This window comes from Ambystoma mexicanum, chromosome 2q (assembly GCF_040938575.1).
Source record: "Ambystoma mexicanum isolate Mex_15411 chromosome 2q, UKY_AmexF1_1, whole genome shotgun sequence".
Classification (NCBI taxonomy): domain Eukaryota; kingdom Metazoa; phylum Chordata; class Amphibia; order Caudata; family Ambystomatidae; genus Ambystoma; species Ambystoma mexicanum.
Window position 1 is genome coordinate 609,403,433 of NC_090924.1, and position 22,932 is coordinate 609,426,364.

Here is a 22,932-nt window from a genome sequence, read left to right on the forward strand (position 1 = left end):
ACTCTGAAATGCTTTGTGTTAGTATTTCTGCTAATGATCTGTAGAGTTTACTCTTAAGTGTACTGCGATTTCCTTGATTAATCTCAAGGAACACTTCTTGGATTCAGGCCCTTCAGCCTGCCAAACAACAACAGTGGAAGTAGTGTAGTATACCAAGGCTAAACACCATTAACACAGACAGGTCTGCCGCATTCAAATTTTGTTTTGCGAGTCAGTAGTGCAAACTAAAGTCTCATCACCTGGTTCCACCACATACAGAAGAGCAAATAAATGGAAGGTGGTTGAGGATAGGGTGGGACCACCTCTCAGAACCTCTGAGGAAGGCCTCTCAACCAACCCATGCCTATACTCTATTTGACAGTTTCTGTGAATGAGCCAGCTTCTCTAGACTTGGGAACGGTTGGTGCTGTAGGAAAAATGCTCAAAGACACAATCTGCAGTGTCACAATTGGGCCAGCCACCTTAACTGAACATGCAGATGGGTGCATTCAAAGTAAAACTTCTTGGATGCGACCTCATGGCACTTGTCCAGGAAGAGTCTTAATAATAGAAAATAATTTGGCGTTATTACCCACTTTCAAGCCACATAAGGTGTTAATGCTTTAAAAGGGGCTTGCATTCAAACCCATGATATTGCTCTCCAGTAGAATACCAAAATGGATTATTATGAGGGTTAAAGTAATAAGACTAATAATGCTGATGGGACTTGGCTGCCTCCACTTATGCACCCATTCACATTTATGTTAGCATTAAAAAAAACCATGGCACATTGGGCATTGTCCAAGTCACACGATAGCTCAGTCAGGCACACGCCAGAATTCTAGAATCTCTTCTCAGCTCTCCTGACCATTACCCAAGTTTGCAGAAGCCATTATTGGTGGCAGGCTATTCACTGCTGCTAGTCCTGCTTCATACAAGAACATCCTTGCCTGAAATGTGCAACACAAGTATAATAAGTCAGAAACCTCGGAAGAAGGGATCTATTTGCAAAGCTAAAAACAATAAAAAACATAAAACAAGCATCATAGGTTTATACTGTTGAAAGGAAGCAAACCATGCAACCAGCGGTACAGAGATAGTAAAACTTTAGTATATTACGAATATATACTTCACATTGAGCAGATGCTATGGATACAGTTTACCTAGTGCCCGAGAGGTTGGCTTTAAGAATCTTTAAAAAAGTACAGAAATGTCTTCTTAAAAAACAAAAAAAAGCACATACTTATCAAAAACATGCTTAACAATGGTTTGACATTACCTATTACAAGATCTCTACCATCAACAAGACCAGCTGACACGAGTTCCTGAGATACACCATCAGACGTATCTAGAAAAAAAAAAACAGGAGATATCCCTAAACTGTGCACTTAGACATTTTACATAAAAAGTATGAACGTCCAATGAACAGTTGAAACAGAGCAGACATTGCATTTCTTTTTAAATGTTAGCTAAAACATTCCCCCAATAAATATATATTTGTAGTAACTTCATCTACCCTTCCTTTCTAAACAGGAGGTGTTCATGCTAGTCATAGGAAAGCCAGAGCACAACTACATCCACCTATCAGTTATTGCACATGGCCTCCAAATACATATTTTTGCGATAGTTCCCAAATGTTCACAGGGTGTTCACAGGGCTATTTATCGAGATAGCGGTAGTGTCATTCCTCGGTGTTGCTTTCCTCCTCATTACCATTGTCCACACTGCTGAACTGCAGGTTTAAAAGATATGGTTCTTTGCAGGGTTATATACTATGTATGGGTAGTCTTTTTCCACCTGCTCTCCTCACACACTCCCCCAGGCAGTGAATTTTGTGTCTAGGCCACAGCTGTTCTACCAACAGGTGTAGTGTTTGACACCATTTCGCAGTCAGGATTAATGAGAAAATGCTGCATCCTTGACGCAACTTTCTTCTGGTGTCAGGAGTTTGTTTCTAGTAATCAAAGTGCATGTAAACCACATATTTAAAGCACCTCGCCTGGTAAATATGTTTCTCCAAAACAATCTTTCGAAACCTTAGGAAGAGCCATCAGAGCAGCCGATCAGATGACTCTTGTAACAGATCACCAGAGATCATCTTGTACCCAGAACACAACTCAGAGACAAGGAATAATGTTTGGTGAAACCTGAAGGGCCGGTAGAGCCATAGAAATGATTCAGTTCGAGTATCAAGATGTGGCAAGCAGCATACCTATTACGACACAGTAGCAAACTAGCTATTGATACATATTGCAGTATGTAGTGATTTATAAGGGAATAGTTTCTTACCTGTAACTCCATTTCTCCAGCATTGGTATCTTTCATGGATTCACATGCTTATAGGAAAACTTCTGACACTTTTGTGTCCTATCTACGTCCTTTTGGGGCCCGCCTACGCATGCTCTGTAGGACGTCGCGGTATAAGAACCCCGCGCCGCGGCTCCCTTCAGATTTCGACCCCTCCAAAGTAGGAAGGGTCAAACCTATCAAGCATATATTGCATTCCGGGGAGGCCGGCGGGCGCATGTGAATCCATGAAAGATACCAATGCTGGAGAAATGGAGTTACAGGAAAGAAACTATTACCTTCTTCAGCATTGGATCTTTCATGGATTCACATGCTTAGAATAGATTGTATTAACACACAGAGGGGAGTCCCCCAGATGAACCATTTTGGAACAAATTTGATGACCTAGCCCCAATTTACACTAGGTCACATTCCGTGAGTTGTATGCATCACCTCACAAAATGAAAATTACACAGTGTACCAAATTTTTCATTTAATAAAAAATGTCAGTTTTATTTCGTAGGCCGTAGGTCATACGTACACCAATCATAAAAAACACCACAAAAAGACATGTATCAATGTGGAAAATGTATAAAATGCATCTATTAGCAATTTCATGATATAGTCATAAAAACACAGATGACACCGCCAGGGTTATGTATACCAGGGCCAAGCGGGCACATATTCTAACTTACTGGCCCTATCTGGCTAACAAGTCACAGATATGCTCTGTATGGCAGTGTCACCCAATAACAATGCTAAAACTAATTGGACATGGCACATAAAATTGCGTCTGACCACATCGACGCAATTTTATGTGCCATGTCTAATTAGTTTTAGCATTGTTATTGGGTGACACTGCCATACAGAGCATATCTGTGACTTGTTAGCCAGATAGGGCCAGTAAATTAGAATATGTGCCCGCTTGGCTCTGGTATACATAACCCTGGCGGTGTCATCTGTGTTTTTATGACTATATCATGAAATTGCTAATAGATGCGTTTTATACATTTTCCACATTGATACATGTCTTTTTGTGGTGTTTTTATGATTGGTGTACGTAGGACCTATGGCCTACGAAATAAAACTGACATTTTTTATTAAATGAAAAATTTGGTACACTGTGTAATTTTCATTTTGTGAGGTGATGCATACAACTCACGGAATGTGACCTAGTGTAAATTGGGGCTAGGTCATCAAATTTGTTCCAAAATGGTTCATCTGGGGGACTCCCCTCTGTGTGTTAATGTTGTCACTCATTTGTCCCCTGTATGCCTTTGAGTGTGTATCCCTTGTGTGGCGATAGAATAGATTGTATAGCAGTAAACCTGAAGACGGCGGTGAGAATGCAATGCAATATACATTCACAATAATACACAATGCATAGGTACATAAGAAATAAGTTACCCATATATCTGTACCTCCGTAAAGCATACGGTCACCAACAGGTAGAAAAACTCTCCACAGTGTAGAGCTTACCTTATTGAAACAGATGGCGCAGGACTGCTCTTCCCATCTGCACCTCGTCCGCATGCTGCCTCGCAAGGCAGTAGTGGCGGGTAAACGTGTGGGGCACCGACCATGCTGCAGCCTGGCATATGTCCGTTAGCGGAATTCCTGCCCATAATGCTGCTGAAGAGGACGTTGATCTTGTAGAATGGGCTCTAGGATGCCCTTGCAGCGGCCTTCCGGCCTTGGAGTGGCAAAACGCAATCGTCGACGAGACCCATCGAGCCAATCCTTGCTTAGAAATTGCATTTCCTCTCGTCGACGGACCATACGCGATGAACAGTTGTCGAGTAGACCTGAGTTCCTGTGTACGATGTAGGTAAAATTTTAGGGCCCTCTTAACGTCCAAGGTATGAAGAGCTTTTTCCGCTGCCGATGATGGGGTCGCGAAGAAAGTAGGGAGGACAATGGATGAGTGTTTGTGATACACTGTAGGAACTTTCGGAACGAAAGTAGGATTAGTTGCCAGGACCACCTTGTATTTAAAGAATCTTGGGTATGGAGGGTCTACGACCAATGCTTGCAGTTCCGAGATTCTACTAGCTGACGTGATAGCAATTAAGAATGCCAACTTCCACGATATGAATTTCATGTCCGACGTGGCCATAGGCTCAAAGGGTGGTTTCATTAAGCCTGCCAACACGACGTTGAGACTCCATGTTGGTGGAAAACGTTTTACTGGGGGAAAAGTTCGAAATAAACCCCTCATGAAGTGTTTCACTAGTCTGTCGCTGAATAGCGGAGACGACTGTCTCTTCCTCGTGAACCTAGAGATGGCCGCCAGGTGCACCTTTATCGATGTGAAAGATAAACCCCCCTCTGCCAAGTGAAGCAGATAAGGCAGAACTTGCTCCGGAGTGACCTTTAACGGGTGTAGACCTTGTTGTCCTCGACACCACTCGCAGAACCTTCGCCACTTATAGGTGTAAGATTTGTTGGTAGAAGGGGCCCGAACGGCTTGCAGAATTTTCTGGCAATCCTCCGAAACGTCTAAGGTACCAAATTCCGAAAAGTCAGGAGCCAGGCTGTGAGGTTGAGACTGTCTGGGTCGTGATGCCACACCGTACCTTTGTCCCGGGATAGTAGGTTCGGGACTCTCGGAAACGCTATTGGTTGTTCCAGCGACAGGTGAAGCAGGTCGGAAAACCACGGTTGCCTCGGCCAGTACGGTGCCACTAGAATTACCTGGCAACTGTACCTGCGTATCCACTGCACCGTCCTCCGTATGAGGGGGAACGGAGGAAAAGCATAAAGGAACTTGTCCGTCCATGGGAAGGAGAACGCCTCCCCTATGGAACCCTCCTGAGGCTATCTGCTTGCGAATTGCTCGCATTTCTTGTTTTCCTTCGTTGCGAAGACGTCCAGTGGGGGGTGACCTAATTTCTCGAAAACTTTCGTCAGCTGAACTGTGTCCATTTCCCATTCGTGTATCTGGGCCATCCTTCTGCTGAGGGAATCCGCTTGCGAGTTCCTCACTCCCGGGAGGTGGTGAGCCACGATGGATATCTTGCGCTTTAATGCCCAATGCCACACTTTCTGGGCCTCCATGGAAAGGGTCCTGGATCGCGTCCCCCCTGGTTTTCTCAAATAAAACATGGCCGTCGTATTGTCTGTCAGCACTCGTACTCTCGATCCCTTGATGTGTGGTAGGAATGCCTTCAAGGCCCATCGCACTGCTCTGAGCTCTAACACGTTGATGTGTAGGAGTGACTCCGTTTGAGACCAACGACCTTGTGTTTGAAGAGTGCCCATGTGCGCTCCCCAACCGGTTAGAGACGCATCCGTGACTATGGTTAGCTGGAACTCCGGTTCCTGGAGAGGTACACCGTTGTTTAGGTTGTGGAAACTCTGCCACCACTGAAGAGTCCGAAGCAGTTTGTCGTCGTTGATGATTATCTTGTCTAACCACGATCCTTGGGCCTGTGTCCATCGGTCCGCGAGGAACTCCTGAACTGGCCTCATGAATAGGCGACAGTTTGCCACCAGATGGATGCAGGATCCCATGGTCCCTAGGACCGAAATGTATTTTCTTACTGAGAGCTTGGTGTTTCGCCCTAGTCGACTCGCCAGTTGATTGAGTTTTGAGATTCTGTCGAGGGAAGGCTTCACTAGCCCCGACTGGGTCTCGAACTGTGCCCCCAGGAACACCAACGTTCTCGATGGCATCAGCGAGGATTTTTTGAAGTTTATGGCAAATGCCAGCTGTTGTAGAAGCTGCATGGTGGCTTGCAAACTTGTGTTGGTCGACGCTGGGGAGGATCCCCTTACCAGCCAGTCGTCGAGATATGGATATACATGGTGGCCTTGCCTCCTTAGCCAGGCCGCTACCGGGGCCAGGCATTTCGTGAACGTTCTGGGTGAGGTTTTGAGCCCAAAGGGAAGAACCGTGAACCGGTAGTGAGTCCGCTCTATCATAAACCTCAGGAACTTCCTGTGTTTCCGACGCATTGGAACATGGAAGTACGCATCCTGTAAATCAAGGGACGCCAGAAATCCCCTTCTTGAACGGCTCGGACCACTTCCTGGAGCATGAGCATTTTGAATTTTAGGCTCTTTAAGGATTTGTTGAGATCGCGTAAGTCTAGAATGGGACGCCATTTTCTGTTTGGCTTTTTCACAACAAAGTATCTTGAGTAGACCCCTTGGCCTTTCTGCGATGCTGGAACTAATTCTATCACACCTTTTGCTAACATGAGTGTTACCTCTTGTTGCAGTACCCTCAGATGGGAATGAGCGACGAACGCAGGTGGAATGTGCGGAGGGCTGTGCTTGAATTGTAGAGAATGCCCGTTCCTTATTGTGTCCAGCACCCATTGATCTGTCGTTATTCGTTCCCATTCGTCGACATAGGCTGATACTCTTCCCCCCAGAACGGTGTGTTGCTCGTCATTGCTGATCTTTATTTTGCTTCTCTCTCGACGACGACGGATAGGATGGTCTCTTCCTGGAGGTCTGAAGTTCCGGCGTCGGTTTGCTGTTTGGGAAGCACGCCTGTATCCCTGGGAGCGGTACGCCGACCTACCGAAGGATCTGTCCCCTGACGCAGAGAATCTGTAATTACCTGAAGCCCCTCTAAAGGGACGAAAAGACTTGTAGCTTCGGCCACTCTGGAGGGCACCCAATGAACGTGCCGTGTCCGAGGCCTCTTTCATTCCCTTTAGGGCCTCATCTACTTTTTCTCCGAATAGAAGGTCTCCCTCAAAGGGCATATCCAATACTTTGTATTGTACCTCCGGCCTGAAGTAGGTACACTTAAGCCATGACTGTCGCCGTAACACGACCCCATTGTTGATTTGCTTGAAGCCCGATTCAGCGAGGTCAAACGCAATGTTTATTGCGTGATTGGAGGCTTCCTCACCCTCCTGGACAAGTAACATCGCTGCCTTCCTATGCTCTTCCGGAAGATGATCCAGCAACGGAGCCAGCCTGTGCCACATTTCTCTGTCATATCTGACTACAATAGCCAGAGAGTTTGCGGCCTTTACTGTAGTTGCTCCCACGGATAGCACTTTTTTGCCGAAGGCATCCTGACGTCTTGCCTCGTTTTCAGGCAGAGTCGTGCACTTGTGCTGGGCCTTCGCTTTCCTCGCCGCTGCCGGCGACACCACCGATTCAGGCGTTGGTTGGGAGGATAAGCACTTGGGGGTAGACTTTGGAGCCTGACATTTTTTCTCAAGACGACCTTTTACTTCCAGTTCCGAAAAGGGGTGACGCATTGTCTGCAGACCCTCCATTCACACGTGATCTAGTATGGGTATTGAGAACACTGACCTCATTGACTCATGTGGTCGAACAGAAAACAGTCCTTTTCTGTTCTTCCTGGGATAAACCGAATTCTTTACACACCTTCTCCATCATAGAATGGAATGATGCAATATCATACGGAGGGGACGGTTGAGCCGGGCTCCTTGGGGTTTCCAACTCCACCTCTGACTCCCAGGTTGGATCCCTGGAGTGGGATGATGAGATATCCGACATGGCTCCTCTGTCAGACTCCGAATCTGGCAGCTCACCTTCCTCTTGGGGTGCCTGTGGTGCTGAGACTGGCGTGAGTCGGTGGACGGGACGGGCCCGGCTCGTCGACGGGTGACTGTGGCAGGTGTACCTGAGGTAGTCTCTGGTCCAACGACTGTACTAAAGACTGAAGTGTGGACAGAATCTCCAACGACAAAACAGATTGAGGATTGAGAAGAGGGGCAGACACTGGAATTCCGGATCCCCTCGTCGACGACTTGTCAACCACTCGTAGCCCGAGGTCTACCGGGCCAGCTATTCTTCTGCTCTCATCCTCTCCCGAGGACAGCGACACTGCCTGTTCCTGCAGTAAAGTATCCGGAGGGATCGGATCAAAAACTTCAGGCCTCCAGGCTTCCTGTAGAACCTCCGTCGACGAGGCCACCGTCACAGCCGTTGTCGGTGGGACGGTAGATACCACATGTGGTAGGGAGGAGGCCAATGATTGGCCAGCCGTCGATGATAGTGATTTAGCAGGTGGTTTAGGCGGTCCCGCCTTTTCTGCACTTGGCCTGCTTTTACTCGACTCGTGGTCGATCTATGGTGATCGCCCGAGGAGGATTTCGGCCTTTCCTTGTCATGCTTTTTTGACGAAGATGACGATTTTTTCAACGAAGATTCTCTAGCTGAGTGACTCCGAGATTACTCTTTCTCCGCCGGTCGAGATTTCTTCGCCGGTGGTTCTGACGCGCCTTTCCCGACATGAAGGGAAAAATTCAGCTAACTTCAACTCCAAGTACACAACCTTGTACAAAATAGTAAGACGACGCGAGGAGATCCTACTACTTTGGAGACGGTTGAAATCTGAAGGGAGCCGCGGGGCGGGGCTCTTATACCGCGACGTCCTACGGAGCATGCGTAGGCGGGCCCCAAAAGGACGTAGATAGGACACAAAAGTGTCAGAAGTTTTCCTATTGGAAAAGGCTATATATGTGTACCGAGGTGTCCCAATATGAAGACGGGGAATATTCTAAGCATGTGAATCCATGAAAGATCCAATGCTGGAGAAGGTTACTAAGGAGCTTATCTTACTAGGGCTAAGTGGTGTAATCAAACCCAACAATTACTAAGGATTCGAACTCTGGTGTCCTCTTGTGAAAGAGGTAGTTTACCATGCTTCAGGTCTAGGCCACATACAACCTCAAAATGATTCAGTGATGTAGGCTCTGCTGACCTCACTTTCACAACGTGTAGCAGTTGATTGCCCAGAGCGCTTCAAGATCCACCCTCTACTTATTTTTCCACTCTAACTTACTGATGTCCTATGTCTTTTACCAACAAAAGCTGAATTCCCAGTGAGTCCAACAAATGTTATTTTCGATAGTAAGATAGTATTGTAGATATCCTTTCACCATTCGCTATATTCTCAGACTAAATTCTCATTATCTCAAACAATGTTAATATTGCTACAAACAGAGTCCTCAGTGGATGCACAATCTTAATGAAACAAAGTGGTCCTGTGACTGTAAAAGGCATCACTTGGTTTTTCTTCAACTTCCCTCAGAGACGTCCATCTCCAAATTCAAGACGTTGTGAAAATAGTATATTATAACACAGGAAGAATTGATCACTTTATTTGATGTATGTTACTTATTTCTCATATCCTTAAAAAGACAGCTATTGAAGGAAAATATCTTCAATTTAACTTCTGTCAAGTAGTTTGGTTGGGAGAATATAGAAAAGATCCAGAGAATTTATAATCCAGAAATAAGAGCAGAAGTTAAAGTGCTTAGTACCACCCCCGAAACGGGTTCATTATCATAACTAATATTCTTAGGTTGGCAATAAAAAAAAAAAAAAAGGATGCTAAAACCCATCACCACGATCATTTAGGTTGGCTCCCATTTCCCCCCAAAATATTGCTTAATGTGTAAGTGTCCAGATATATAAGGAGCACTGGGTCAATGTCAAACATTTAACTCAGTTTGAGAAACCAGACGGTGTTCTCCCACCTACTCCCCCGGGATCCTCTAGTCAGGTGACCAGGGAAGGGCCATTGCCTTCGGATCCTGACCCTGGCGGTTGACAAGCAAGGGAGGATTACCTGAGTGGAGGGTCACAAGGGATTGGGAGGCGAACATCCAAGGGCGAGACATGGTAGCCTCCTTTTCCTATTACACCTCAAAACCCATTCTCTCAGCTTTCATGGGGTATTTTCAAACCCATACCATCACCCTCTCCCCATTTCCAACCAATATTGGGACGAGGAAGAGACAACCAGGAGTAGTGAAGATTTCCCAATAGAATAACACGGGGAGTGTAAGGGAAACCGGCTGTAGAACTAATCTAAGTTGTCCCATTGATAGAGTCAGGCATTCACTAATTATCACTCACACCGGACTCCACTTGACTGCTTTTCCAACTATAAAATGTGGTTCTGCAGAGCTGAAAAAGCAAGCTGGGGGCGTTGTTTGGACCAGAGAAGGAGCAGAGAGGAGCAGCAGGAACGACAGCTCACAGCAGAATGTGTCTGAGGGGCATGTGGTGAGACTATAACCTCAGGCGTGCACAAACAGGAGGGACCGCTTCTTGCTGTGCCGCTGCCTGGGTGAGTCTCGAAGTAAGAGAGCGAGAGACTTGGGAGCACGTGACTGAAGCTGCGCAGGCAAAAGAAAATGCACAAAGCGGAAAAGAGTAAAGGAAACTAGTAAAGGAAGCAGATTGAGAGAAGAGTAACGAGATTGAGAGAGAAAGTCGGAAAGAATAGCGTGCAAGGACACAAAGAAAAAAGGACTATGCTAAAGAGGGCTCGAGTGTCCCGAAACCAGAGAGAAGGATGCAAGCTACCTGGCAGAGTGGGAAAGGCAAAGTGCAAGTGCTCAGAAGGTAAGAAAAGGTGCCAGTAGGCACACAAAAGAAATTCAAGAAACAGAGGAGAACAAGAAGGGGAAGCCCATGAAGGAAAGTCAAGAGCAGGAAATAAAAAAAGAGGGATTAAGGCTTGGAGTGGTCACGCTTAGGAGTAAATAACCTGGCGTTTTCGAAAGTCTCTGATGCACACTCTTTGACAGAACACTATATAAAGGAAAAGGTACAATCTGACCGACTGAACTCATATTTTCCTTTTAGCTGAAGAGGAGCCCGAGCTTGGATAAGGGAACGCAGAGAGGACTATCAAAGTGGAATCGTGATTATTTTGTGTTACTAAAGGAACTGAAACTTGAGGAAGGGATCCCACAGGCGTTAATGACATTGACATGGTTTGAACTATGGAAAGGGTCCTATGAACAGTCCCTTTTGATTGAAATCATTATTTTGAAGCTGACCAACCTGGATCTGGTGAGCAGACAACCTGAAACCAATCCTGCTTTCCCATTTTTGTTGAACCACCACTTTTTGCTTTTGAAAGACTTCCTAACACATTTTTGCTACAGAGTGAGGGCAAGCATAGGTTTAGACACAGACAGACTTATTTTGGACTTCTATACTTTGGCGACCCTTAGAAACATCAGTTAAGGGAATCATCCCTTTAGTGTTAGGGCCAGTCAAGCATTACACCAACCCAGGAACTTTAAAGGTTTTGAATACGTATCCGAGTCTGTGTCTCTCGATACAATGTCTGTCTCACATCAGACAAATAGGTAACGTTTGAAATAAACCAATAGCATGGCAGAACTATCATTTTGACTAAATTGATTTTCAAAGAGAGAAAAAAAAATCTCGTTTAATCTCTGTAGAGCCCACTTCATTTCGTTAAGAAAAGGTGGCAATTAGATTTAAATATCAACTTTTTGAACTGGTTAACTTTTTCAGTGCCCGAGACTTGAACACTTTTCTACAGAAATTATGAAGAACAATACATCATACAAGTAGTCAAAGGGTTACATTACCAAATGCGTACTTTGAGGCACAGTCCTGAATTGCTCCTTCACGACATTCCATAACGCAGATTTAGTGTTTCTCCTTTGATGCAATATCCAAAAAGCCACTCTAACCAACCTCCTCCTACTACTACTACTACAATATCATCCTGGACTCAACCATTAAAAAATTGGCAGGCCCGGTACTCAACACACTCCTCAGTATAATTAATGCCTCCTTGCCTGAGGGGCCTTCCGGGACACCCCCAAAAATGGTCTGGTCTGGCTTGAAAAAAAACAACTGTAGCATAAGAACACTCATCCAACAACCTGCCCATTAAAAATCTCCTGTCCATTAGACAAAATCTTCGAAAAAGTAGTCCCTATATCACCACTCACTAAAATCGAACAACTTCACTTCCTCTACAATTGCAGCATTGAGACAGCCACCATACAAGTTGGTCGACGACGCCCTCTGAATCGCAGGTAAAGGCGGACTCTTGCATCCTCGTCCTCCTTGTCCTCTTGGCTGTATTCAAGACAGTTGACCACTACATCCTCCTCTCCCTCCTTGCCAACAGGATGGATTCACTGGTACTGTCCTGATTTTGTTTACCTCCCACCCATCGGGTAGACACCACGCAGTCCGGTTGAACAAGTTGCTTTCTAACCGACTCCCAGTCTCCTGCAGAGTCATCAAAAGATGCATCCTCTCACCGATCTTCTTCAACCTTTACATAAAGCATTTGGGCACACTCCTCAAAGATCCCAATCTTTGACACTTGTACCCATCACTGGTTCATACGACACCGACTCTAATGCACTAGACAAAATCTACCTCACCATCCAAGCATGGATGGCGCAAATCAACTTATGAAAACTGAATTACTCATCATTGGGAGTCAACCTCAACTGAACACACTACCCCAACCTTACAAATCCTTCAACATTGACGGCGACATCATAAATGTAGCCAAGGAGATAAAAACATTGGGTGTCTACATTGACTCGACACTGTGCTTAACAAGACAAGTCAACGCCATAGTCTCTTCAACAGCCTACACCTCGAAGTTAAGATGTAGTAGATCCTTCCTATCCTTGGACAACTGCATCACTCTGGCAAGAGCTCTTGTCCTTTCGAGAATTCCCGCAACATTAAAAAATTACAGGTGGTGCAAAACAATGCCATCAGAGCAGCACTCAACATACCCAAACATCAGCATATCTCGTCCACTAGACGTACCATCCACTGGCTCCTAGTACGAGGTGGGATTACATTCTAAATACTCTGACACATAAATGTCTCTCCAACAATGCCCCAACATACGTAATTAATCAAATATCAAAATCCAAGGCTACCAGACCTACCGATCTACCTATGCCAGCCTAGTAACTATTCCAAGGTACAGGTTACAAAAAGCAGGAGGCTCTAGCTTACAGTGATGGCAGCCTAAACCTGGAACTACATGCCATTAGCCTTGAGGACAGACCCCATCCTTATGGTCTTTCCGAAAAAAACTCAAAACCTGGCTCTTTTCCCCAAGACCGTAACTAACTCAAGACCAGGCAGTGGTCGAAGTGAGCAGGAGCGGCCGAGAGCGGTGTTCCTCTACTTTTTAAAATTACCTTTTACAGCTCCTATACTTTTATTTTAAAAAGAAACCGTTCCAGAATGGTTACGTTTTAAAATAGAAGTGTAGGAAGAAGTTGAAACTTGCAGCACTTTCAGTGCACTGCACTGAACGTTCCATTAAACAGCAGGTGCAAGTGTTTGGGGTGTCTATTGTGTGTGGGAAGGTATGTGGTGATGGGGTTTGGAGGGAGTGGGTGCACACCGGCAGGGAAGATAGTTCCACTACTTCTTTCCGTACACTTCGACCACTGCTTATAGGCAGCTACTACTCCGACTATGTAGATACTTTTTCTTTGAAACACAGCGCTCAGATTCAGCAAAATGTCCAGGTCAACCGGCATTGCTGGAGATTGTTGTGTGGTATGTGTTATAAGGTTAGCCAAGGTATTGCACTGGGATGATTCTTCGAAGGTAGCCATCGTACTACACTTATATAATATTCTTGAAAGAATCTAGGTTATTGTAGAATGTAGCCATCCCATTGTAATCCAAGCGAAGGCAGAATATAGCCTGGTTTTGGAATATAGGTGGATGTAAAATGTAGCTATTGTATTTAATCTAAGTGGGTGTTAACTGTAGCCTTTGCATTAATGTAGCCGATGAATTGAACCTTACACACTCCATGCTTATGGAAAGTAGCCGAAGGCACGATCACACACCACTCAAAAACACTTTTGAACACGTATGTTCCCATACATCGCCTTTGCCCCCAAAGGACATTCAATCTACAGCATGCTGTGACCTGGTGAAAGGCACTATACAAATGACAATACAATACAGAATCCTTAAGCTTCACCATCGACAACATCCTATCCCTCCAAAACGACATAGCCAAGAATTCTCAAACAACATGGCTCCAAATGCCCACCTTTTGCAAAATCAAACTCTTCACATCACCACAAGACTTCCAGGTTGTAGTGAAGGCCCATGTGGTCTTGCACATAGATTGGGGAACGCACTCCAGACAGGACAACGAGTCACACACCTGGCTCCTCTAAAAGGCAGTCCTCCACACGGAAGTGCACCTCATTACAGATGCACAGAAATGTGGCCGAATCACCCCGTCCTACAAGAACTACCCTGGTAATAAAGATAGAACAATGGGAAGTTTACATATGAAAGGAACACATTTCTTTTCCCTGCACCAACTGCGAAACCTATTCCAACGGCAGCAGTATAGGGATTTAGTTGCTGGTCTTCTAGCCGAAAGCAATACCTCCATGACTTCTTCCGGAAGGTCCCCATCCTTATATCTCACCCTTTCAGACAAGGCGTGAAGGATCTCCCTCTTGCGATGATAGGTCCGCTCTTTGAGGGAAGACGAATTGGAGGGCAGATGGCCATCTCTAGAAGGTCCGGGTACCACGTTCTCCTGGCCAGAGCAATAAGGATCACGGTTTTCCCAAACTTCCTCAACCTAACGATTAAGTGAGGAATGACAGGGATTCGAGGAACACGTACAGTAGTGGAAACTCCCAGTCCACTACGGATGCATCTCCTAGTGCTCCTCTTTGGGGAACTTCCCTAGAGCAGAACTCTTCACACTTCCTGTTGACACTGGTCGCAAACAGACCCACCTGAGGGGTTCTCCAAAGGACGAAGATCTCTCAAAGGACTTCCTGAGCTAGTTCCCCACTCGTGGGAGATCGTACTCTGTCTGCTCAGAGTGTCCGTTGTGGCGTTTTCTTCTCGGACTAGATTAACTGCCAAAAGAAATTCCTTCTCTTAGTGCCCAAAACCAGAGCTGCATTGCCTCTCTGCACAGGGGCCGCAAACCTACGCTCCCTCTCTTGTTGAGGTAGTGCATGGCCACTGTGTTGTCTGTCATTATCAGGACACTTATCCCCCATATTGAGGGCAGGAAGGCCATCAGCGCTAGTCTGATGTCAGATCAGACCAGTGTCCGCTTACTGAACGACCTTTCATGTGTGCTCCCCATCCTGAGTGGGAGGTGTCTGTCACAACTGTCAACTACAACGGGTTCTCCTCATCACACTCTCTCGGCTGGCCCACCATAGGAGATCCTGAGCGCCCTTTGTTGGGATGCTGGAGAAGGCCTGTCATTCTGCCGGAGAATAGAACCACTGGGCTCTGAGAGGTCACTGAAGGGATCTCATTCTTAGACGGGCTTGTGGAACAAGAAAAATGCAGGATACCAGGGCATAAATCAATTTTGTAAAAATGATTAGTCGAAATGCTAAATAAATATTTTTTGATTAGCAATCCAAACTAAATGATTAGCAATTTTAATATCACTATTTTCAATGGGACGAGCAGTTAATTGCAACACAACCTCCAACACTCAATAGTTTGTGTGTGACACATTTCAGTCGGCAGTACCATTTAGGGCTTGTCCCATGATTTGGGTCTGCATCTTTGCATGTAATCACCTCCATTCCCTGTGAAGCTAATAATGTTGGTCTCAGAGACAAAGCAAATACATTAGCATACCTAAAAGTGTCTTGAGACTTTCTGCAGCATTTTCCCGCTACACATAAAACAGAGTGCTCGTCCTGTAAAATGAGAAATGATATCGTGCCTCCTATTGCAATGAATATATGTATATTGGCCTACGCCAAGCTGCTTGTAAGACACTTGCGAAGAAATCCGTGTTGCAAGGTCCTGACCTTAGAATCAATGCAAGCCGCCATTTTAGGTCAATACGCCATTTTAGGTTTGCTTTGTAAAGTCACCCTGTGAGTTAAAATTGTGGACGATGTCATTCCGAAATACAACATGGCAGTCTTGACCTCTGTGTGTAGCTAATATGTAACTTGCCTCTAGGCCACTTCTTGAGGTCGTGAAATGAGACCTTGTCCTTCGTTGACCTGTGTGTAAAGGATTACTCGCGTCAATGAAACTAATCAGTGAGCATATGTTAAGAACAATGTATCCAAATACTGAACTAAGAACACTTGTTTAACTACATTGTATTTATGTTTGAGAAGACCTGTATGGGAAATCCCAAAATACACAGTTGCCGTATGTATTAAAGGTAAACTAGTTACATGTGGATATGCGAACTCGGCATGAACCCTAGATCAGTAATGAATTAGAGGAATATTAACCCGAAGTAGGGTTGGACATCGTGTTCGCAAATAGTATAAAAGAGCAATGAATTCTAATATACAGCGTCTCTCACTGAATACTCCGAACCACGCTGGAGTTCGCCGTGTTGCACTGAGGGCCGATAGCTATCAGATTTTGTTTTGTTCTTTGTAACTGATTCAGTATAAAATTAAAGATCTTTGTATATTCCTTTGTAGTATTCAGCCTCGATATTTTGATTTCGTTTTCACAGTTGGCGCCCAAATAGGGACACTCAAGATTAATGCTGGATTATCGAAGGTTGACCGTCGCTATCGGACCGGGAGCGGACGGTGTGACAAAAAGGGACCCCACTGAACAAGACTCGACACCTCAGCACGCTGCATGACCCGATCCCTGGACGATTAGCATGTGGTCCGAGAACGGTATCTTGACGAGAGTCCACTTATCGAGGCGGACAGATTTGCCGAAATCACCACACACGAGGTAAGATTAGTTAGGTAAGATTCTTTGAAATCCGATCGGACCTCCTTAGGAAATCGATCAGGTGAGCCGTGACCCGACACAAATAATCCTGATAATTTGATTTTGGCATATTGTATCTGCAGACACAATTACTGACCAGGTAACACCAATAATTTGATATGCCTGGGAAATGGTCTACCTGCTTCAGGGCGTTATTACTCAGTGATAGACAATCTTTTGAATTTAGCCATCCGGCACCACAGGAGGGGTCGCCGGCATGTACTATGTACTGTAAGCATGGCATTGGAAGTATAGTGTTTAATGATATTTGGCACAGACAAACCAGACATGCCTCCGAACTTCAGTGGCCAATCAATGGTAGTTTTGAAATCCCTCGTATTGAGTATTTAGAGTCAATTCTATTAAAGAAAAAGGCTAGACCTGCAGCATTTGATGTTTTGCAGAATTGGAAAAAAGAAGCGTTGCAGCAATTTAAGAGTAGGGAAAAACATGCGCGCCGTACTAAAACAAACGCCTAAAAAGTATTATTGTATTAACAAGATAAACATTCTAAGTCGACTAGGAATATGGATAGGGCTTTCTCACTTGGAATTCAGAAAATCTATCCTTCCAAAGATCTTCATGTTTCCGATGAATTCATCGACAAATTGTTAAATGAACGAAGGCCTGGTGCCTCTGCGCCACCTCCGTATGTTCCTCTTCCTGCTGCTTTGCCTCTTCCTGCTGCTATTCCCGCTCTACCTGCTGTTGTTCCTGTTGTTCCTGCTCCCCCTAATGTTCCTCCACCTATTCCTCCACCTCTTCTTATAACACCAGTAACAGTACCTCCATTGAATCTGCCTGCTCCCTCTCTTCCAAGTGGTCCTGTGCCGCTTGAAGTCGATCAAGATGTGGGGTTGAAGGTTGTCACAGTACCGTACCACCAGAGAAGAAACGTGAGTTGATTGCATGGGCTAAGCATTGTATGGAGAGGGATGATCAAGCTAATGTTTTTGCCACACTTTATAATAAGGATAATTTTCCTGAGAAAAATGTTTTTATTGAAGGTTTAGGGATTCATTTATGTGTAATGTGGGGAAAATTAAATAATGCAGATCTCCCGTAAGGGTTAAGGGATCTGAACACTTTAGCGTTTTCAAGAGACACTGTGGAGAAAGTAAATGAGCATGTCAAGAGGTTATTTGAGTATAGAAAGGTTACAGAATGAGGATGACGAGGGGGAAAGTATGTATGCACAGAAACGGTTCCTTCCTTGTCGAAAATCGATATCTGAGAAAGCACGAATTTGTACAAAGGACGCGCTTAGATGGATTTCAGATATGTCGATAACTCCAATTGAGGTATATGACACATATAGTCAGTATACGCCAGAAATGCAGAGGAAAGTGATACAGGTAATGATAGAGTACCTACAGGATGATTGTGTAAAAAGAAAGATTCGTTGTCCCACAGAGTTATTGAGTATTTATAAGAGAGCTTTTCACTTGACACTTCTTCGACTGCTTTAGCGTTCGACTTAGCTTTGTTGCTTAGTAAGCATTCGGAGTCACCTACTTCTCAGTTGCCTATGAGAGAGGTTCCTCCGACATTTGTCCCAAAGGTTGAGATTGCGGCCGATGCTGCACAGGGTATAGTCGTTGTGAACATTCTTATACATTATATAACACAGTTTGTTCACGTCCCATTCTCAAGACAAGAAGTGAATACTATTAGACAATCTATTCCTGATATTAGGAAAAATATGACAGGATTCTATAAAGAAATAAAGTCCGTCTTGCGGTCCTCAGTGTTCACCTTAGGCGATATTGATTTGTTATTTCCTGTACTCCTGCCCCTAGATTTGTGGAAACAAGTTAGAACTATAGACGACGTGCCAGGGTTGGGAGATACATGGGCGAATATAACTAGATTCAATGGAGAACGGCCAGCTGGTGGAAGACCGCCTCAGGTGATACTAACTTTGCCTGAGAGAATCATTGCGAAATTAAAAACCATAATTCCTGAGAAAAGAATTATTTGGGACAAACTTACGGCTTGTGTCGAAAGGGAAGTCTGAGGGTGCTACAGAGTTCTTTAATCGGTTCAAAGAGGTATTCTCGGATTTTAGAGGACAAGACTTAGGCACAGAGTCTGGGAAAATGTTATTTGTGGACAAATTTGTGCGTGGATTGCTGCCTGACATCCAGTCAAAAATTACGTCTTCTGAGAGCGCTTGGCAGGCGAAGTCCCAATCAGAAGTACTGCATATGGCTCAGTACTACGAGAATCGTGTCAATAACGAAAAAGATATAGTTGAAAAACGAAAAGGTGATTTAAAGACTAAAGTACTATTACAGCAAATTGTTAGAGGCCCCAGAGGGGGTAGTTCGCAGAGGTCAGTATGTTCCACAAGGGAATGTGCCCTTGGGTCCCGTGAACATTAACCAGTGTCCCTTTTGTCGACAAGAGGGTCATTGGCGTGCACAATGCCCCGTCCTTCGACAGAGGTCGAATAACACATTTGGGAATACGGGTAGACTATCAAGAGGTCGCCCGGGTGTAGGGGGGGGGGGCCCTGGTAGAGGTCAGTTTGCACAGGATCCTCAGCAACCTTTTTCACAGGATAATCAGACTTCGAGTGTAGATACTTGGAACATATTTGATCATCCTTCTGCTGCATAACTATCTGAAGAGCTTCCTTTTGATGATATTCGGCTTCGTTAGGATTGCCCGAAGCAGGGATTGGAACCTACACCTATTCTCGTCAATCAGAAAGGTCCCTACGTTGAAATGGTGGTGGGAAATAGGAAACATCAGTTTTTGATAGATACTGGAGCACAGAAGTGTTCCATTGATCATTTGCGGGTTCCAAACATTCCACTGTCAGGGCAAACCAATGTTTCTGTAGGGTTTTCTGGCACACCAGTTGTTTGTCCAGTTTCTTCGCTGGTACCTATTTCTTTGGGTCCCTTCATGGACCACTGTCCATTTCTGTTGACTTCGAATTGTGGAGAGAATTTGCTGGGGTTAAACCTGTTAAAAGAATTAAATGCAGTAATCTATTATTCTTCTGATGGAGTGCGCTTGATGATTTCACCACAGCAACTCTGTCTTTCAATTCTTAACCAGACCTTTGCCGCCAGAATTCAGTGATGTACCAGAGTGCTTATGGGCTGTAGACGACAACGATGTCAGTGTTTTTTACAGATTGAGCCTGTTAAGATAGTTTTGAAACATGGAATTGAGCTGCCACGCATTCCCAGTATAAAATTTCAGTTGAGGGCGAGCTAGCTTTGAAATGCATTGTTTCCGATTTTGTGCATCGCGGGGTGATTGAGGAAATTTCAGGAAGTTTGTGCAATAGTCCGATTTTACCCGTGTACAAGAAAGGCAACAATGCAATTCCATTCCATTTCATAATTGATTTACGTGCCATTAATAAAGTTGTCACTCCGCAATTTCCAATTGTGCCTGATGTGACGACAATATTAACCATGATTCCAGCTACAGCTACTTACTTTAGTGTTGTGGATCTAAAGAATGCTTACTTTAGTATTCCTATACACAAGGATAGTAGATACGTGTTCGCGTTCACCTTAGGGGGACGCTCGTTCACATTTACTTGTGCACCTCAAGGGTACACAGAGAGTCCTAGCATCTATAGTAGGGCTTTGAAAGAACCGCTTGATACCCTTGAATTGCCCTCTACTTGTGCATTGCTTCAATATGTTGATGACTTGCTTTTAGCTGCTGACTCTGAGAGCGCCTGTAAGGAGGGCACTGTGTTATTGCTTATTCATCTAGCTAAGCATGGTCACAAAGCTTCGCTTAAAAAGTTTCAATATTGTTGCCAGGAGGTCGCCTATTAAGGCCATCTCCTGTCAAAGGAGGGAAGAAGATTGACACCTGAACGTATAAAACACATTTCTGGCATGTCTGTGCCAAATACACAGAAGGAGGTTAGAGCCTTGATAGGTATGGCTTCTTACTGTAGGTTGTGGATCCTGAATTTTTCACTAGTGATCAAACCGATGTTGGCTTTGACAAAGAAGGGCATTTCTTCGCCATTGCCGTGGAACGCGGAACACCAGCAATCGTTTGATTTGCTCAAGATTGCATTATGCTCGGCACCAGTTTTGGGCACACCAAACTATGAAAAGGCCTTTGTGTTGTTTGTGCATGAATATGATGGATGTGCTTTGGCTGTATTAACGCGGGAACATGGAGGGAAGAATAGGCCGTGCGGGTACTTTTCTTCCGCCCTTGATCCTGTAGCATGCGCTTTGCCAAGATGTTTGCGAGCTGTCGCTGCTGCGTCTGTAAAACAGAGTGAGGGAATGGTCCAGGCCATGATCTAACCCTGATGGTGCCTCACTCTGTAGATGTTCTACTGAACCGAACCCAAACGCAACACCTCACTTCTGCACGGTTGGCAAGATATGAATTCATCTTGTTTGCTCCTCACATCCAAATTAAGAGGTGTTGTGTTCTTAATCCGGCTGAACTCCTACCTTTCCCGCAAGGTACTACTTGCGGCGATGAGTCACATGACTGTCTGTATACTACCGAACAAGAGACAAAGGGTAGAATTGATTTGAAAGACACTCCGTTGAATAATCCGCAAGGAGAGCTGTTTTGTGATGGCTCCTGCTTCAAACTTCCGGATGGTACATCCACAGCTGCTTATGCAATCACCACATTAAGCACGGTCGTGGAAACCAAGAGAATCACGCATAATTCTGCGCAGGCCGCAGAAATTATAGCATTGACCCGAGCTTGTGAACTTTCCGAAGGGCTTGCAGTAAACATACATATTCTGATAGTCAGTATGCCTTTGGGGTGGTTTACAACTTTGGGAGACTTTGGTCAGAGAGAGGGTTCTTAACTTCACATGGTACTAAGATCCAACATGGCTCCCTAATAGTACAACTGCTCTCAGCGCTTGAGCTCCCTATTCAGTTAGCCGTTATGAAATGTGCAGCACATCGAAAGATTACAGATGACATAGGAAAGGGGAATGCTTTCACTGATCAGATAGCTAGACAAACTGCTACCGATCTCTTTACGGTGATGTATGTTTCAAGAGAGACTGTAAATGCCTATGCAATGGACGAGGGGGTTGGGCCTGTACTGGATATCCAAGCTGATGCCACGTTAGAAGAATCCAAGAGGTGGGCTGAAGGCTTGGGGAAACTTGATGATGACGGGTGGACATAGTTGAAGGGAAATGGCTACTCCCTGACGCATATGTAATGATGGTCATCATGGCCCATGGTCCTACTCATGTATGTGCCCAGAAAGTAACGAAAATGTTAGAGAAAGTTTGGGTAAATGACAAAATTTCAAAAACTGCCCAACCCTATTTTCAGGATTGCATGATTTGCCTACAGTACAATGTGGGAAAGGGGACAGCAACTCCAAGGGGAAGTTTTGGGCCACCCTCTGTCCCCTTTGAAGTCATCCACTTTGATTTTATTGAAATGGAACGCTGTATAATATGAAGTATGTATTAGTGGTCATCTGTGCTTTTAGTAAATGGGTTGAGGCTTTCCCTGTCAAAGATGCTACAGCAATGACTACGGCGAAAACCATGTTAAAAGAGTACTTCCCACGGTTTGGGCTACCAAGAGTCATCTTGTCAGGCAATGTTCCACATTTTGTCGCTGCTGTAATTCTGCAGATATGTGCGGCATTACAGGTCGACAAACGGTTCCATTCGGCCAGACACGCTCAGAGCGCCGGAGTAGTAGAAAGACACAATGGTATCATCAAGAACAAGCTCGTTAAGACGTGTGCCGGCACTAAATTAAAATGGCCGGACACCTTACCGATCGTGTTATTATCCATGCGTACAACCCCTCAAACTAAGACTGGGCTCTCTCCATTTGAGGTGGTAATGGGGAGACCTGCCAATATCTGGAACCTCCCTAAATGTAGATCATTGAGAGATGTTGAAAATGTATTACTTTCAGATTATTACAGCCAGTTGACTAAAAACCTGTATCACCAGGTGCGAGAGGCTTTACCTGTGCGATACGAGGGCCCGGGCCACAGCATACGGCCTGGAAGCTGGGTGCTCGTCAAGGCATTTGAGCGCTCTTCCTCCCTTGCACCTCGCTGGCGGGGCCCATTCCTGGTCCTGTTGGTCACGCAAACGGCGGTGCGGGTTTCTGGAAGAAAGAATTGGATCCACGCGTC

General features: G+C 45.0%; 1 protein-coding gene across 2 annotated transcripts in view; it reads right to left on the reverse strand.

Annotated features, from left to right (window-relative positions):
- Positions 1 to 22,932, reverse strand: part of OXSR1 (oxidative stress responsive kinase 1) — a 1,686,100-nt gene that overhangs the window by 198,252 nt on the left and 1,464,916 nt on the right. For both annotated transcript variants that reach the window (XM_069647752.1, XM_069647753.1), the window contains exon 16: positions 1,259 to 1,327. In XM_069647752.1, the coding sequence (XP_069503853.1) occupies positions 1,259 to 1,327 (69 nt within the window). The remainder of the gene's footprint in view (positions 1 to 1,258; positions 1,328 to 22,932) is intronic.